The 19,117-nt window shown below is 43.8% G+C and overlaps 1 protein-coding gene across 2 annotated transcripts; it reads right to left on the reverse strand.

Moving 5' to 3' along the window:
• Positions 1–41: 41 nt before the first annotated feature.
• Positions 42–19,105, reverse strand: Zgpat (zinc finger CCCH-type and G-patch domain containing). 2 transcript variants are annotated; one of them, XM_055596120.1, is made up of 7 exons: positions 18,970–19,105; positions 18,259–18,884; positions 2,576–2,709; positions 2,186–2,341; positions 1,126–1,245; positions 634–1,039; positions 42–438 (listed from the first exon to the last, which is right to left on the reverse strand). In XM_055596120.1, exons 2-7 carry the CDS (start codon positions 18,837–18,839, stop codon positions 300–302), a joined length of 1,536 nt encoding a protein of 511 aa, XP_055452095.1. In that variant the 5' UTR covers positions 18,840–18,884; positions 18,970–19,105; the 3' UTR covers positions 42–299. The 2 variants fall into 2 exon arrangements, with proteins under 2 accessions (XP_055452095.1, XP_055452094.1); XM_055596119.1 differs by having other exon boundaries at positions 18,259–19,105.
• Between the last annotated feature and the right edge of the window lie 12 nt (positions 19,106–19,117).

The raw sequence follows: 19,117 nt of genomic DNA on the forward strand, positions 1-19,117 counted from the left end.
CCCAGAGATCCTGAAGCCAGCTCAGTCTCCACTGAGAGAAATTATGATGAGATCACTTTAATGTCCTAAATAGATACCCCAAGACACTGGTAGGTAGGCTTGGTGGGCAAGTAAGTGTTTAAAATCAGCCCTGATGTCCCATCTCTATTTAGTAGTGTTCACACTCTGGGCTGACAAGGTTAAATAAAGGACATCCTAAGAATGGGCTGGCTCCTCTTCCTGGTGATGTTTAGGTGACAGCTGTCTCTCTGCCAAGGTAGTTGTGTCCCAGGGCTCTGTCCACAGTACAGGCAGGGCTGCTAGAATTCGGTCATCTTCCTGTGAGTGTCTGCCTTCCGCTGTTCCCTCTGTAGGCCGGCCTCCTGAGCACGCAGCTGACCCAGCTGCCGCTGGGCTCCTTCCAGCTTCTCCTGCAGATGCGCTGTCGCCATACTGTGCCTAGGGAGAGCCTGCTGGTCAGCATTGGCCCCTGGCTCCCCACTACCAGGCCCTCAGATGCTGTGGCCAATGCCCATCCTCCAATATCTAGACCACCTCAGACTCAGCTACTACTCAGGTCAGCTGACCTTTAGCAGGTATCCTCTGGGCACAGCCAATGGAGCCCATACTGCCTCAGCTTGATCCCACACATACCGGCCAGCATTCCGGGTTAGGGCCTCCTGGATGCCACGGATATCCCGTTGGGTCCTCTCAATCTTCTCCTCAGTCTGGAAGAGCTGCAGGCTCAGAGCCTGCTTGGCACTCTTGCTGGCATGATACATGTCTTTATTCCTTCTTCCTGGGGTGTCCACCCCAGCATCTGGAGTCCCAGGAGCCTGGCTTTGCAGTTTTTCATTCAGAAAGTCAAACACATTCCGAGGGGGTGGGCGGCCCTCAGGTCTACTACCACTCCTCCGACATCTTGGAGGTCTATTGGCCCCAGCCTGACGTCCCTTTGTCTTCTTCTGTAGTATCTCTGTGCACTGGTCCAGTGATTTCCCTCTAGGCAACACTACGGCATGGATGGGTTCCACCCGGCCTTCTGCATGCCGGCCCAAACCTGGGAAAAACAGGGGCTTGTGCTACCTCTGCTAGACTTGGGCTGGGTTGAGGCACCCCTCCCATCACAGGGCAGCATACACTCACCCTTGCCAAACTCATAGCCCATCTTGACGAGGAGTTTGGAGCCAATGCCCCGTGTGTGTACCTCCCAGCCAGCAAAGGCAGAACTGCAGGTCCCAGTGTTCACTGTGTGTGGTTCCACCACTGCAGGAGATAGAGGACTGCAAGTTGTAGGCTGAGCCAAGGCTACCCAAGAACTCAGTTCCTATGTAGGACCTGATCTCCTGGACTTCTGGATCCCATCAAGTTCCCCAAGCATGCTGTGGGCACTGCCGGCAACTCTGCCTTGAGAGATGGCTGTATTGTAACCAACTTTATTGCTTCAGTTTACTGTCTGCCACCATGGATAGGGAATTAGAAAACACCAATTCACATCACAAGTTCCCAGAAACATCTTCCTATCTTCATCCTAAACAACGCTCAAAAGAACTATACATTACCTACGAGTTTCATTTCCTGAAATCCCTATTTTACCTGAACATACTTTCCATTTGCCAAAATCTCTTCTGTTCTACACACCAGACATCCAAGCTCTAAATCTGGGAAATCATCTGAAGAAGCCACCCTTTCCTACATTCTACATTCAGTTATCTCCTGTGACTCCTTGGCAGGTCTAGCAACAACATTCTCTTCTCTCCTATAGTGTGGTGCCTGCCACACTACTTTAGGGCTCTGACTGTTGCATGAAATTGCCGTGTCTTGACTTTCTTTCCTTTTTCTTTTTCCCCTGGGTTTTTTGAGACAGGGTCTCTCTGTATAGCCCTGGCTGTCCTGGAACTTACTTTGTAGACCAGGCTGGTCTTGAATTCAGACATCTGCCTGCCTCTGCTCCTGAGTGCTAGGATTAAAGGTGTGTACCACCAAGCCTGGCCTGCTGTGTCTGTTTCTTAAAGGTCCTACCCAGGCTTTCACACACTCTCTGATCCTTCAGGGCCTTTCCTGTAGATTTTTGTGCAAAGTGATGTACTCACACCATCACTTGTTCTACAGTTATCCAAAGAGCTGGGTGCCTGTCTGGATAATTATCTCCAATCTGCTCTATTCCCTCACCATCCTGGCTTCTAGGCACTAATTTCTGCCATACCTCTGGCATAGCTGGAGTCACTTGCATCACCGCTGTCTGAGTCAGATGACTCTGTAGCCTCAGTGCGCAGAGGAGGCAGGATGCTGTCCCCCTCCACCACAGCCTCCTTCAGCAGTAGTGAGTCAAACTTAACAGTATAGTAGCCATTGTCCACATCTAGGGTGATAGAGACAGGCTGTAGGTCAGTAGTTTTTACAGGTTGGGCAACTAGTTAGGAGCATAGTGGGAAACAGAAAAGGAAGGGGGCTTGGGACAAAGGCAGACCTGCTCCTCTTAGGCTCAGATGAAGTCTCAAAGCCCAACCCAGAGGAGGTGGCAAATGGCTGGATGAGGAACAAGGAGGGTATTTCAAAAAGGGTCCCACAGTTAGGTCCTTGTAGGCAATCTCACCAGTGATCCGTGCTGGGTGCCAAAGGCCATCCTGGTGCTTGGCCAGACATGCAGAGCCAGCCTGCAGTAAGCTCAAGTCTGGATCCTGGAATGGACGAAGCTCATCCACAGAGACCACCTGCCCATGGGAGAACCTATAGAAGACAGAGAAGACAGTGGCTTAGACATGGTCCACCAGGAGCAAGTGAGCCCAAGGGCACAAAGGTCATCACCAGGGCACTGCCTGTGATGGGAGTAAAATTCAAGAAGTCAAGATAGGCACATCAGCAAAAACACCTACACTTTCATACCTGTGCGTTTATGCACATATTTCTCTCTGACACACATACATACTCATATACTCTCATATGAATATACAGGTATCTCATACTCTCATGCAAATACATATACTTACATATTTATGCTTGTATTCAGTGCATACCCTTTTGTACTATCTCTTAAACACATGTGTGTACGTATTACTATATAGGTATACACACTAAACACATATGTACACATGCATATAAATGCATAGAATTTAACACATCCATGCATGTACACACACTAAACACAAAATGACAGAATGTACCCGCACATATACATATACTCTCAAAACACACACACACAGTGTGTATACACACATGTATACACACTGGAGACTTCTCTCAGTACACACAGGACCTCTTTGGGGAGATATTTGGCTTGTGTTTCTACTCAGCTTTCTAGGTTAGGGTAACAATGTGGGAGAGAACCATGCAACTACAGTCCATCGCCTCTCACTAAACATGATACTCTTAACATTAATATTGAAGGCAGATGCTTTAGCGGTTGGGATACTTGACTCTTCCCTGGGCATGGGCACTTGGAAGGCCAAGGCAGGATGATCATGAGTTTGAGGCCAGCCTGGGCCACACAAAGAGACCCTTTCTCAAAAATCAAAACAAAAACTAGAACAATTTAGTTACAACAATGATGCTGTGTCTTTTACATACCAGTGCACTCATAAAATTAAAACCAAAACCAAATCTGACAGAAAACAAAGAGGAAATGTGGGGACACATAGACTGCTGCCATGAACATTGCCAAATAAAGGCATGAAGAGGCTAACCACCACCTACTACTTACATGCCATCATTTCAGACAGGAAGTTGTTTTAACCCCAGAAAGCAACTGAGGGGACTCATTCCAGGATAGCTACGGCTTCTTCCTAAGCAGTAATTAGTGGGTAGGGAAAGAGGAGATGGAACAGAGAAAAGGTCAGAACTTCTCATAGGTTCCCGCCCACAGCCTCTGCTACCACATGCTGAGGCCAGGACTTCAGGTGCTTCCTTCTCACACCAACTATCTCAGACACACAGCTAAGCGACTTCAACAGCTGTAAGACTGTGCCCCCAAAACACAGAAAAGACTAGATAGAAAGTCCTATTCAATTGAGAACTGAGGACCAAAAGGACACAGTCAAAAAGGAGGCAGGAACACAGGCAAAATCTGATTAAATATTGTACACTCTCACTCCCCCCACCTCTTTTCTGGAAGAATTTTTAGAAATGTTAGAAGACTTAAAGTTTGACATAAGTTGGGTGCCCCTTATCTAAAATACTTGGGCAGGCCAGTGAGAAGGCTTAGCAAGTAATGGCACTTAACAAGCCTGATGACCAGAGCTTGATCCCTGGGCCCCACATGGTGGAAGCAGAGAACTGATTCCTACAGGTTGCCCTCTGATTTCTATGCTCTCACAGTAGCACCTGCACACCCCCATATTAAATAAACAGTATTTTTTAAGGGGGCTGGAGAGTGGGCTCAGCCAGTAAGAACACTAGCTGCTCTTACAAAGGACTCAGGTTCAATTCCTAGCACCCATATGGTGGCTCACAACCATCAGTAATTTCAGTTCCAGATGATGCGAGACTTTCTGGCCTTTGCAGGTGCCAGGGAGGCAAGTGGTGCATAGACATGTTGGACGATGTTTTTATGCACTGTGTATTCCAATTCTGACTTTTGTACCCCGAGATCTGGACAGTCCTGCACGCTGGCGCTGTCATTATTATGAAGCATCTCCTATCTCAATGTTGTGTAAAAATTGCTCTTCATTACTTCTGATTGGTTAATAAAGAGCTGAACAGCCAATAGCTAGGCAAGAGAGGATAAGCAGGACCCAGAGAGAGAGGGTCTCAGATGGGTACCTGGAAGTAGCCATGAGGACACAGATGGAGAAATATCAGCCAAGGTGAGACAAAGATGGCAGGTAAAGGGCCACATGGCTGGGAAGTAGGCCAGGCCAGCATAGTCTAACCCAGGTTAGAATAGTTCAGTATCTGCTCAGCTTTTAAATGCATGCCTAATGCTTTTAAGTGTCTTTTAAGTAAGTGCCTAAAGCTTTTAATAAATATAGTAGTGTCACTACTCAGAGTGAGGGTGGGCATGGAAAGTCCTTATTTTTACCTCTGGTGTCCAACATCTGACACAGAATCCAAGCTTAAAACAAAAGATTTAGGCATTAGACAAAGTCCCGGGTGAAATGGAACAAACACTTCCCAAAGCAGTTTCCTATCTGGGCAGGAGGTGGTCCCTTTGAGAGAGAGCATAAGGAAGCCTCGGGCACACCCACAGGCAAAAAAAAAAAAAAAAAAAAATTCCCAAAGCTGGTGCAAACAGCAGCAGCATGGGTCAGGCATCTGGTGAGGTTGGCTCAGCCTCTCCCTCAAAGCCATACCAGCTGAACTGTGCCCCAGGCAGACTTGCAGGTGCCATGCTGAGAAAGACCTGGGAAAACACTAGCCACAGCCTGGGCCCAGGAACTTCTGAGAGCTGGGGACGAGTAGGCGTGGTGCCAACTGGTGCACTCGAATGTGTGAGGCTCCAAACAGTGGCCCATCCCAGGGTGGCAAAAGGGACAGGGACAGGTGGTGGAATGTGGGTAATGGAATGCATGACAACCTAAGGCTAGGTCCCAAAGCATAGAAGCCTCAGCCTTTTCACTAGGCTGCTAGACTGAGCTAAAGGGCTAGGGGAATCGATGCCAGGTGCTGGCTGGAAAAAAAAAAGGGGGGGGCGGGGGGGCTGCACCTATGCAGAAGGCAAAGTCAGAGTTAAGTTAAATTAAAAAGGAAAAGCCATGTAAATATGGAAAAGAGTTTAGAGAAAAAGATATTAAGTTAAAAAGTGGTAAAAGAGATAAATAAATGCACATAGAGAGTAGTCTCCAAAGAAAGGTGAAAGAAAAACAAAGTAAAGTCTCTGAAGGAAGGAGAGAGCTATGGAGATTAAAAAGAAAAAAATGTTTTCCATGTTAAAAATGAAAACCAAAGTAACAGACTGTTTGAACCCTATATAATGCTTTCTTAGATGGCTTAAAAATAGAGGATGGAAAGATAAATGACTTAATTGACATTGGCATAATACCAATTATTATTATCATGTTGCTATTTTTTATTCTAGTCTTAATAGACTAATGGATTTATGTGCCTTCTCAAAAAACAGGCTTTAGAGATATAAGAAGAAAAGAAATATGAAAAGTGGAGACAAGCCTTAGAAGAAAAACGAGAAAAACTTATAAATAAAAATGAAAAAGATAGTCAGATAAAGACAGGAATTAAGACCAGAGCCTACTGTGCCACCATATAATGAAAATACAGAAAGTCAACCAAAGGTTGTCAGAAAACCAACCTTAGCTTATCTGGCTACTATACAAGGGCCAGCAGATGGTGGCTGCCCCTAAGATTATGAAGAAATTGGATGGCATCAAATTGATGTGGATTTAAAAACAATTAAAGAAAGTATTACTTTATATAATATGCATTCACCGTTCGTGAAACATATATTAAATTCTTAGGTGATTCAAAACTGAATAATCTCCCAAGATCGAAAGATAATGACAAAAGCAATATTAGAACCTGGTCCTCAGTTACAATGGCAATCATAGTGGAAAGAAGAAGCTAAGGAGATAGAACAGAGAAATAGGGCCAGAGGTATTAATGTTTCCCAAGATCAGTTGCTAGACAAAGATCCTTATGCTGAGGTACAGATGCAAGTTGTATACAATGAGACCACCATGGCATTATGTTACATGGCAGCTTTAAATGTTTTTGGAACAAAGCTAAAGAAATAGGAAAAAGACTTGAACTGTTTACTCAGATTACACAAGATCCAGAAGAAACATTCACTTACCTCTTATCAAGATTGACTTCAACTGTGAATAGAAGGGTAAAAGATCCAGAAGCTAGGAAAGCTCTGATTGAATCTTTGGTTTTTGAAAATGCTAATGATGAATGCAAAAAGGCGATCAGGCTCTTAAAGGTAAGATCAGTACCAATAGATGAATGGATTAGAAATACAGCTGATAATTGGATCTCATTTATATGATGCACCTTTTTATTTTTTTTAGAGATTTATTATTTATACAGAAGGCGGCACCAGATTTCATTATAGATGGTTATGACCCACCATGTGGTTGCTGGGACTTGAACTCAGAACCTTTGGAAGAACAGCCAGTTTTTTTAACCTCTGAGCCATCTCTTCAGCCCTATATGATGTAACTTTAACAGGAGGCATGATCGCTAAAAGTTTTGAGAAAATTCAAACTGTCAAATGTCTTAATTGTGGTAAGCAAGGTCATTTCAAAAGGAATTGTGGGCAAAACCAAGTCAATTCCAAAAGAAGACCTAAGTCTTATGGAATATGCAAAAGATGTGTCACAGGCTGGCATTGGACTAATAAATGTAGAGCAACAAGAGACAAGTCAGGAAATGTCCAATGGGGCCTCTCGCAGCTCCAATATCAAATTCAAATCAGCCATCTCAGGTCAACAGTGGAGAAACCCATCTGAAGAACAATTACACAACAGTGCTCTAAAGATAGGCATTATCCACTGGGCAGTGGTGGCACATGCCTTTAATTCCAGCACTCAGGAAGCAGAGGCAGGCAGATCTCTGTGAGTTTGAGCCAGCCTGGTCTACAAATGACAGCCAGGGCCACATAGGGAAATTCTATCTTTAAAAAGAAGAAAGCATTTCATTAGGGGTGTGCTTACAGTTTCAGAGGATTAGTCCAGAAAGCAGATAGGCATGGTGCTGAGATGGTAACTGAGAGCTTTATACTCTTGATCCACAAGCAGAGAAGTAGGCAGGCAGCCAGGCAGGCAGAGAGGGAGGGAAGGAGGGAGGGAGGGAGGGGGAGAGAGAGAGAGAGAGAGAAAGAGAAAGGGAAGGAGAAAGAAGAGAGAGAGAGAGACAGACAGACAGCAGATACTAGGCCTGGCTTTTGAAAACCCAACACTCACCCCCAGGGACACACCTTCTCTAATAAGGCCATGCCTAATCTTTTCCAAACAGTCCATCAACTAAAGACTAAGTATACAAATATATGAGCCAATGGAGGCCATTCTCATTCAAAGCATTACACTATTGAAGCCCCACTGGCATAAACATAAACACACACACACACACACACACACACACACACACACACACACACCACATCTAGACAGGTCATAAACTGGTAAGAAAAGCCAAGGGCAGAAAACCTTAAAAGTAGCAAGAGGGAGGTAGATATTAGTCGTATATAAGGAAATAGCAATTTGACAGGCAACTTCTCACAAGAAACCATGGATGACAATGAAGTTCAGGAGTTGAGGCACTTATCTAGCAAGTGTGGTGTTTAACTCAGCATGGAGTGTGTGTGTGTATGCAGGGGAAGGTGCTGTCTAAAACCAGCATAAAAATATTTATGATGTGGCATAGCACTTATCAAGCATGCACAGGTCCTAAATTCAATCCTCAATACCTTCCATCCTACTGAGAGAGATTATAAAGCGGAATTAAACAGAAATCCTGGAGCTAGAAAGTATATTAACTGAAATGAAAAATCCTCCAGAGGAGCTGAACAGTCAGCAGAAACTGAACTTGAAGACAACTACAGTTATGTATCCAATATGAAGACTAAAAAGGAAGAAAAATAAAAAGGAACAAGGGGACCTATGAAATACTATCAAGCATCATGTAAGCCAACACATGCACAATGGGAGTTTCTGAAGAATAGAAAGATAGCAGCAGAAATAATATCTAAGGGCTGGAGAGATGCTCAGTAGTTGAGAGCACTTGCTACATGAGCACGAAGTCCAGAGTCTGTACCCCAACATCCATGTCACAAGCTGGCACCCTCCTGTAATTTCAGTTCCGAGGGGAGCAGAGACAGAAAGACCATTGGGGCTTGCTGGCCAGTCTATGGGAGAAAACGTAAACTCCAGGTTCAAGAAGAGTCCCTGACTCAAAAGAGCAGTGATAGAGAATACCTGATGCCCTCTTTGGACTCTCTGGACACCTGTACACATATGTTCAGGGATTACAGGCATGTGCCACCACACTGGCTTTATACAGCCCTAGGGATAGAACTCACAGTTTCATGTACGCTAGTAAGGCATTTAATCAACTGTGCTATATCTCCGCCCCACAAAACACAATTTCTAGTAGTGATAATACACAGAAGTGGATCTACACAGGATCGGAGACATTTTTATTATTATTGAACCAAAATTGGTAGTGATTTGAACCATATTGTTACAAATTTTAAGATGCTGGGCTGGAGAGATGGCTCTTGAGATTAAGAGCACTGGCTGCTTTTCCATAGGTCATGAATTCAATTCCCAGCAACATCACAACCATCTGAAAAATGAAATCTGGTGCCCTCTTCTGGCATGTAGGTATACATGCAAACACACATTTTACACATAATAAATAAATAAATCTTAAAAAAATCATGTAAGATATTAACCATATAAAAGAATAACTATTAAGGAAATAAGTAAAGGGGCTGGAGAGGTGGCTCACCAGTTAAGGTGACTAGCTGCTCTTGCAGCAGACGTGGGCTCAATTCCCAGCACCCACATGGCAGCCCACAATTGTCTTTAACTCTAATCCCAAGAGATCTGATGTCTTTTTCTGTCCTCTGCGGGCACTAGGAACACAAGTGATGCACAGATAAACGCGCAGGCGAAACACCCAAATACATAAGTATAAATAATAAAAAAGAAAAGAAAAAGTATACAAGAAAAGTGAACTGGTAGAGAAAAAGAAAATAAAGGGAGCAACAAACAAACAGAAGAACAAAAAGGCATAAGATACATGAAAAACAAATATCCTTTCTCAATTAGTCATTACTTTAAATGAGAGTGGTTTAAACACTATTAACTATGTGTCCCTCTGTGTGTGTCCGTTCATGTGTGGGCATATACATCATATAAGTGTGGGTGCTAACAGATGCTAAAGGCCTTGGATCCCCTAAAATTGGAGTTACAGGCAGTTGTGAGCCATCTGGCACCGGTGCTGGGAACCAAACTTGAGTCCTCTATGAGTCACATGTGCTCTTATCCACTGAACACTGAACTAGCCCTTGTAAAACACGTGTGTGTCTATGTACACACATGTGTTTGAGAAAAGGTGTTACAATATAGTCCAGGCTGGCATTAAATTCAAGATTGTCCTGCCTCTGCCTCCTAACTGTGTACAACTAAAACTAGCAGGCATCTCAATTAATGAATGGGCCAAAGAAGAAATCAGGAGATTATAAAGTGCTTTGATTGGATGAAAAATAAGTCTATGGGAATGCACAAGCGCGCGCGCACACACACACACACACACACACACACACACACACACACACAAACACCAAATAATAACAAAACACAACAGACTAAATTCTCTCATGAATATGTATGTAATATTCTCAATAAAGTACTAGCAAATTAAAACAACAGCATAAGGATTATATACCATAGCTAGGCAAGGGTAGCTGGCTCAGCACGTGTAAATCATTCAATGTAATATACCACATTCATGAATTAAAGAAGATAAGCAAAACATCTTTATAATACAAAAGCATATGAAAAACAAAAACAAAAACGAATACCCTTACAAACCATTCAACAAAGTAGACATAGCCAGGATGTTCTCCATTTGATATCCATGGGAATCCACAAGCACCACCATACTGTGTGTGAAGGGTGAACTTTTTTTTTTTTGGGGGGGGGGGTGAACATTTTTTTAAAGACTTATTTATCTATTATGTATACTGTGTTCTCTCTGTATGTATGCCTGCATGTCAGAAGAGGGCATCAGATCTGGTTATAGGTGGTTGTGAGCCACAATGTGGTTGCTGGGAATTGAACTCAGGACCTCTGGAAGAGCAGCCTTAACCTCTGAGCCATCTCTCCAGCCCAGGGTGAACACTATTGAAAACCAGAAACAAGACAGGTGGCATCCTCTTGACACTTCCATGTTACAATATGACAAGTCCAGCTAGGGAAAATATGCAAGCAAAACAGATATTCAAACTGGACATAAAGAACTAAGATAATTTCTATTGAGAAATAACATGATTATATTTAAAGGAAATCTTAAATAATTTGCAAAAAAGTCCCAACAAGGTGTAGTGGTTACTCTTCTATTACTGTGAAGAGACACCAAGACCAAGGCAACTCTAAGAGAAAGCATTTATTTGGGGCATGCTTAGAGTTTCCGAGGGTGAGTTCATGATCATGATGGTGGGGAGCGTGGGGGACGGCAGGCAGGCAGGAGGCCTGGCATGGGCTTTTGAAATCACACCCCCACTAGTATACCTCCTCCAAGAAGGTCATAATGGAAAGACATCCTGTGTTCTCCAAGATGACAATATTGTTAAGATAGCAAATGAGCTACACATTCCACCAAAATTCCAACTGCCTCTGAGCCAGGGAGGTAACAAGATTTGCTTACTACCCTAGGGCTGACACACAACATCAAAACCAAACAAAAATTCTGATCCTGAGAGCCAATGTTGGAAAATGACTACTTCTTGATTTCAAATTCAAACAAAGTGGTAGTGACACAAGAACAGAATATAGTCCAGCAGATCAGAGCAGAAAACCTAGAAGTAAACCTTTACACCACTCAGTGTGCAACATATGTTGGTCTCGGTCTCTCGAGTTCTAAGGCTGCTCAACACACACAACTAGCCAAAAAAGAAACATTTTTTTGAGTCCCATGTAGCTCAAGCTGGCGTCAAACTCATTATGTACTTAGAAAGGCCCTGGGCCATAAATTTTTGTTTGTTTTGCTTTTTGAGACAGACTAATGTGTATCCCTGACTGTCCTGGACTCACTTTGTAGACCAGGCTGGCCTTGAACTCACAGAGATCCACCTGCCTCTGCCCCTCCAGTGCTGGGATCATAAAGGTGTGCACCACCACAGCTGGCAAGCCATAAAAAAATGTAAATGTATTACTCTTGTGCATGTCTGCACATGCACACTGCGGCACGTAAAGGTCAGAAAACAATGTTGTGGGGTCAGTTCTCTTCTTCCATCTTTACATAGAAGAAGGGGTTGAATTCAGGTTGCTAGCCTTGGGTGGCAAGCACTTCATCTGCTTAGTCATCTTGCTGGTCTAGATCTGGAACTCACAAAAATGACATTTATTAAGCTTCACTATTTTAAATTATGTGTATGTTTGTATTTATGTGTGGGTATGCGCTTAAGTGCAAGTGCCTGTGGAGGCTGGAAGACATCATGAGATTCTCCTGGAACTGGAGATAGGGGTGGTTGTAAGCTGCCCAGAGGTAGTTTCTCTGTTAGTGTAGTAGGTCTGATAAAATGCAGAACCATCTTTCCAGCCCCATAGCCTTCAAGTTTTTATCCTTCTGACTAAGATATATAGCTAATGGGGCTATGAAAATAAGCTCAGCACACTGTACAACTAAAAAATACAATGAGCTGGGTATGGTGACACATGCCTTTAGACCCAGCACTTGGGAGGCAGAGAGGCAGGAGAATTTCTGTTAGTCTGAGGCTAGCCTGGTCTATGTAGTTAGTTCTGAGCTAGCCATGGCTATATGGTAAGACAATGCCTCAAAACAAAGACCTAGGGCTGGAGAGATGGTTCAGCGGTTAAGAGCATTGGCTGCTCTTCCAGATGACCCAGGCTCAATTCTCAGCACCCACATGGCAGCTCACAGCTGTATGTAATCCCAGTTCCAGGAGATCTGACACCTCCACACAGACATATATGCAGGCAAAACACCAACTGCACATAAAATAAGAATTAATAAATCATTAAAAAACAACCCCCCAAAACAAATAAAAAACAAACCCATAATAACAACAAACTGTAATGAGATAGCTCATTAAACTCAGAAGACAGCTGTTTTCAAAGTAATGGAAAACAGGTATTGGGAAGATGAGACAATGGTATCCTTAAGCACTGCTATAGCCAAGAAAAATAGTACAGTTACTTGCGAAAAGGTTTGGCAATGGTGACCATTACTATTATAATTTATATTTTTAAAGATAAAATACCTTTTAGATAATGAAACCAAAAAGAACTGAAAACAAGAACTCAAAAACCTGTATACCAATGTTGTTGGCATCATTACCTGTAACAGCTAAAAGAATCCATCAAAAGCCAGATGTGGTGGCATACATCTATATAATATTTTGGGAAGGTGGATTAGTAGTTCAAGTTCAACTTCATCTACATAGCAAGTGGCCTAAAACCCTGCCTCAAAAGGATAAAAACGAAACAAAAAAACTACTGAAAAGCATTCTTCTTAAAATGATCCACAGTAAGAAAAGTACTAAACTTTAATTTTTGGTTAAACTTTAAGTTTTGATCTTTAATTATGTATATATGTGTTTGTGAGGGAAAATGTGCATATATAAGTAAAGGTAGCTGTGGAGTCCTGAAAAGGGTACAGGATCCCCTGAGGCAAGAGCTGCAGCTGGTTCTGTGGCACTGAATAGAATTCTAGGCACAGAGCTAGGATTCTCTGCAACAGCATTAGGCAGTCAACCATCTCTCTAGCCCCTAAACTACTAACATTTAAAGAAACAGAGAAATTTGAGCAAAGAATTTTTTTCCCTTTAAAAAACAATTGAAAATTTCATACATATTTTCTGTGTAGCCCTGGCTGTCCTGCAACTCACTCTGTGGACCAGGTTGGCCTCAAACTCAGAGATCTACCTGCCTCTGCCTCTCAAGTGCTGGGGTTAAAGGTATGCACCACCACCACACGGTGAGAATTTCATACATTTATACAGTTAACACATGTTGGGGATGGTCTTGTGCATTGTGTTTTCAGATGCTGATTTCTGTGCCCCAAGATCTCATTTCTATGAAGAATCTCCTGTCTCAATGTTGTGTAAAAATTATTCTCTGTCATCTCTAATTGGTTAATAAAGAAGCTGGTTGCCAATAGCTGGACAGTGGAGTCAAGGGGTCTCTAGAGACCAGAAAGAGAAGGTAGAGCAGGTGGCCATGAGGAGGTTGCTATGAGGAGAAAGCTGAGTAGAAGCTGCTAAGGACAGACTAGACGCCAGGTAATGGGGCACATGGCTGGGAAGTAGCCAGACCAGCACAGATGGGTTAGAATAGACGAATATCTGCCAAGCTTAGTGCTTTAAAGCTTATTAATAAATCTAATAGGTCTCTGTGTCACTATCTGGGTGCTAGAATGGGAATAGAAAAAACTATTCAGTATTTTATAAATATGATTATATCTATCCTCTATTTCTGCCAACACCCCTCCCCTATCATATCCTCATCTCAATTTCATATCCCCTCCTTCCTTTTAAAAAAATAACTCAGTATGGATGTTTGAATTGGTATGGCCTCCACAGACTCATGTGTTTGAATGCTTGGGCCATGGGGAGCAGCACCATTAGGAGGTGTGGCCTTGTTGGAGGAACTGCATCATTAGGTTGGTGGGCTTTGAGGTCTCCTATGCTCCAGCTCTGCCCAGTGTGGAATCCCAGTGTCCTCCTGCTGCCTGTGGCTCAAGATGTTGAACTCTCAGTTCTGTCTTCTACACCATGTCTTTCTGGATGCTGCCATGCTTTTCACCATGATAATGGACTAAACCTCTGAAACTGTAAGCCAGCCCCAATTAAAAGCCTTACTTTATAAGAATTGCCTTGGTCATGGTTTCTCTTCACAGCAACAAAACTCTAAGACATTCAGTAAGTCCATTAATTCTGCCCATATGTGTAAGTGTATGGAGCCACTGACTTGAGTATTGTTAACCTATCAGTGGCCATACACTCTGAACAGAGTTTTAGATCCAATAAAACCCACCTTCAGGGCTGGGAATATAGTTCAGTAGAACCATTTCTACTGAGCAATTCTAGGTCTCTAAGTTTGATTACTAGCTTCAGAGGATCTTCAAAATTTTTAAATTATTCATTCATTCATTCATTCATTTATTGGGAAACTCACTGTGTAGCCCTGGTAACCTGGAACTCAAGTTGGCCTTGAACTCATAGACATCCATCTGTCTGTGCCTCCCAAGGGCAGGAATTAAAAGCCTGCGTTATCATATCCATCCAGAGCCTTCAACTATTGAGACCACAAAAGAGCCTCAGTATAACTTGGTGGTACAACTATCTAGCATGCACAAGACGCTGGATGTGACTCCCGTTACACAGCACGGTTTTTAAAGAAAAAGTTGCATGAATATGAAGGACAGAAATGAAACCTTCAACAAGCTAACGTGCCAATATTAGCCACACGCTCATCCTAAGCAGTCTCCCAGAAAACATGCCTCAGAGAAACAGAACGACACAAATCCAATATTCAAAACATTGTCCACACAAGACTGATTATTCACCTGACATAAGGACTGTAAGTCTCCCACAATGGGGATCTCAAATCACTGTAAATACTGTGGAAATGTAGGTTATAAAAAGACTTCTAATAGTCATCATTCCTGATCAGCAGTATTTGTGTTTAATTCTTTTTTTTAATATGTTTATTATGTATACATTATTCTGCCTGCATGTACACCTACACGCTAGAAGAGGGTGCCAGATTTCCACTATAGATGGTTGTAAATCACCATGTGGTTGCTGGGAATGGAACTCAAGGCCTCTGGAGAAGCAGGCGGTGGGTGCTCTTAACCTCTGAGCCATCTCTCCAGCCCTGTTTATTTTAATTCTGAGTGTCATGTAGGTACAGAGGGATAAGACAAAAAAGCAATGTGGGAGGGGAGGTAGCTGGAGAGATGATTCAGCAGTTAGGAGCACTGCTGTTCAGAGGACTCAAGTTCCATTCTCAGCACCTACATCAGGCCACTTAAAACTGCCTGTAACTCCCAGTTCTGGGTGTCCAGTGGCCTCTTCTGGGCTCTGCAGGCACTTGCATATATATGTGCAGATACAGAAACAGAAATACACATACACATTTGGAAGCTGTCTCCTGTACCTTTAAGAACCAGATCCTGGACACATAGAGATGGCTCAGGGGTTAAGAGTACTGGTTGCTCTTTCAGAGGACGGAGATTCAATGCCCAGCATCCACATGACAGCTCACAACTGTATATAACTTCTCCTGTCCCGGATGCCCTCTTCTGGCCTTCACAGGCATTGCATGCACACGGTGCACAGACATACATGCAGGCAAATCATTGATATACATACAAATAAAGAGTTATAACAACAACAACAGATCATATGATGGAAAAGTAAACATATGACCCAGGAGAGGCTGAGTAAAAACATGGTAGTCATTAAAAATACAGGTGTATGATTTCATACGTACATTATATATGTTATATTTACATGTCACCAACATTTGCTATTTCTGTCTCAGAAAAGACCTCACAACAATGTCTGGCCAATGATAATCAGCAACATGTACCTTTACTGGGGGTCTCATGCATCCCCTTATGTCAAGGGAAACCAGAGGTACTACTACATTTGGGAAGGATGTGACCTGATGCAGACAATAAGGAGGCAGTCAGTGTCAGCTGGCTCAGATCAGGATAGAAAAGCCAAATTGATAAGAGTCTACAGGCCAAAACGGGGGCAATTTGCACCTTAATGAGGGTTAGAATTATAATGGAATAAAATCCATCAAAGCAAGGAGCAGTGGCACACAACTTTAATCCCAGACTTGGGAGATAGAGGCAGGCAGATCTCTGTGATGTTGAGGCCAGCCTGGTCTACAAAGCAAGTTCCAGGACATCCAGGATGTTACAGAGAAACCCCGTCTCAGAAACAAAAACAAAAACAAAAGAACAAACAACAACAACAACAAAGACAGTCTGGTGGCAGGCAAATCTTTGTTCTCTCTGAGTTTGAGGCCAGCCTGGTCTACAAAGCAAGTTTCAAGGACAGCCAAGTTGTCCGAATACGGAGAAAACTTGCCTTGCAAAATCCATCCATTTAAATCTATGGACTTAAAAGGATATTACTATTTTCTGAGACAAGCTCTCAACCATGTAGCCTATGCTTGCCTAGAATTTGCAGAGGCTTTTTTTTTTTTTAAGTTTAAGTGCTAGAACTATAAGAATGCACCACTTTGCTTGGCAAGATATTATATTTAAGAATAACTAGCAAGTTGATGGTGGCACATGCCTTTAATCCCTGTGGTCAGGGAGGCAGAGACAGGCAAATCCCCGTGAGTTCGAGGCCAGCCTGGTCTACAAAATGAGTCCAGGACAGCCAAGGATACACAGAGACACCCTGTCTCAAAAAACCAAACCAACCAACCAAAGAAATATTAGCCAGAGTGGTAGTGCATGCCTTTAGTCCCAGCACTTGGGAGGCAGAGGCAGGTTTCAGGCTAGCCTGGTCTACATAATTAAGTTCCAGGAGAGGCACCAGGACTACTGGAGAAACTTTGTCTCAAAAAGCCAAAAATAGCCAGGCCATGTTGCAAACCTTTAATCTAAGTGTTTGGGAAGCAGAGGTGGGAGAATGCCAAGGCCACCTGGTCTTCATAGTTCATTCCAGGACAGCTAGGACTACTTACAGAGACCTTGCATCAAAGCTTCTTACCAAAACAAAAGAAACCTATGGATCCTCGAAGAAAAGTAAAATAAATAAAGATAAATAAAAGAACAAAGAACTGGATTCTGAATCCTGTCCTCACACTTCCAAAGGGCAGATTTTTCTGCCCTGCTTAAAATCCTGCCTTTGGCTATATGAAACTGATTTTAGATCTCTACAACCATTATAATAGAACCAATCTGTTTTTATTTTAGTGACCTAAAATAAGTAAGTTCAAAGTACTAGAGAGTTACTCTGGATTACTGAGTTAAAAAAAAAAAAAAAGACACAGCTAAATCTATTACAGCTACACTCTGAAGAACTTGAGGGTGAAAAAGAATGTAACTTGTGAAAGGTGCTTAGGTGCTTTCAAGTAGTTCAGGGAGAAAGGAATAGGCAAATTAGCAAGAAATTATGTTTGAAATTTTCAATAAGACTAAGTAAACTATGGGAGCTGGGTATGGGAACAAGAGTAGTTGGTTGCCTGGTGTGCTGGAGGCCCTGGTTCCATCCTCAGCGTAGCTTTAAAAAGAAAAAGGTTCAGAGCTGGGGATGAAGCCCAGTAGAAGTGTGGCCTCCACCTATGATCCTAGCACTTGGGAGTTGGAGGCAGAGGATCAGATATTCAAGGCAAGCTCGGGCTACATTGCTATCTCAGAGAAAAAAACGTTTCACCCTGCAGACGAATACTGCTGAAGGATTGCCGTTACCTTTCCAACATAAGCCCTTTCAAACTTTTTGATTTACGCAAGAAAATCAGAGTAAACACACGGAGAGCGCTTCTGTCAAAGCCCTTCAGTCACCTGAAGCTCGCAATTTATAACTGGGTCTGTTGGGTAGCAAACACTGTGGGGGCAGGCCACAGCGGTGGTCCTGCTTGCGTGCCCCTCATTGCTAGCAGCAGAGGGCTTTACCTGCAGTTCTCCTTAAAGCGGCATTTTCCCTCCAAGAAGAACGGGCAGGGCTTCAGGGACTTGTGGGTGGGATACAGGTAGAGTACCCGAACGCAGGCCGAACCATCCTCCGCTTCTTCGGCGCCCACAACCATGGCATTGTGATATTCTAGCGTGCCCCACGCGCTGTGGTAGGGGGCATTCACTTTAGCACCGCTCAGCTCCTCCAGATCTGGGTCCTCCTCGTCTTCCTCCTGTGCAGAGGAGGTGGGTCCCGGCCGCACCTCGTTCCCAGGGACCGTCTCCGGGTCATTCCCGGGGGCGATGGGAGCTTCCACTTCCTCCGCTATAGCCTTCTGGAAAGCTAAGTACTCAGCATCCTCCTGAGCTGGGCGCTCCTGGTCCACTGCAGACAGCAGCTTGCTCTTCCTGACCGACACCAGGCTGGCCTCGGTGAGCTCAATCAATTCCTTTAGATCGCCCTGCAGCTGGCGCAGGTCCGCCTGCTCGGAATCGTCCAGGCCGGCACCAAGCGCCAGCTCTACCTGCTGAAGCTGGGCCCGGTAGGTCTGAAGTGCAGTCTCCAGGTTGTCCTCGTCCATTCCGACCCACGGAGGCTGTTTTCGGAACCTCTAAGGCAGACAAGACTGAGGGAAGAGCAGTCAGAAGAGCTCAGGACAACGCAGCACCCCCAAAGCGCTAGAGAGCCTTTAGCGCTCCGCCGAACAGTACCTGCACTTAGCCCGCCGCGTCCTCGGCGGTCCGCAACCCGGCCTCCCGCCGCTGAAGCCGAGAAGAGCCTCCAGCCTCGCCAGCAAAGCCTACGCGCTAGTCTTCCGCCCTCCACAGGCACTTCCGCCCGAGAGGCGATGCTGCCGGA

Source organism: Psammomys obesus, unplaced genomic scaffold (genome assembly GCF_907164565.1).
Source record: "Psammomys obesus unplaced genomic scaffold, mPsaObe1.curated_primary_1811, whole genome shotgun sequence".
NCBI lineage: Eukaryota > Metazoa > Chordata > Mammalia > Rodentia > Muridae > Psammomys > Psammomys obesus.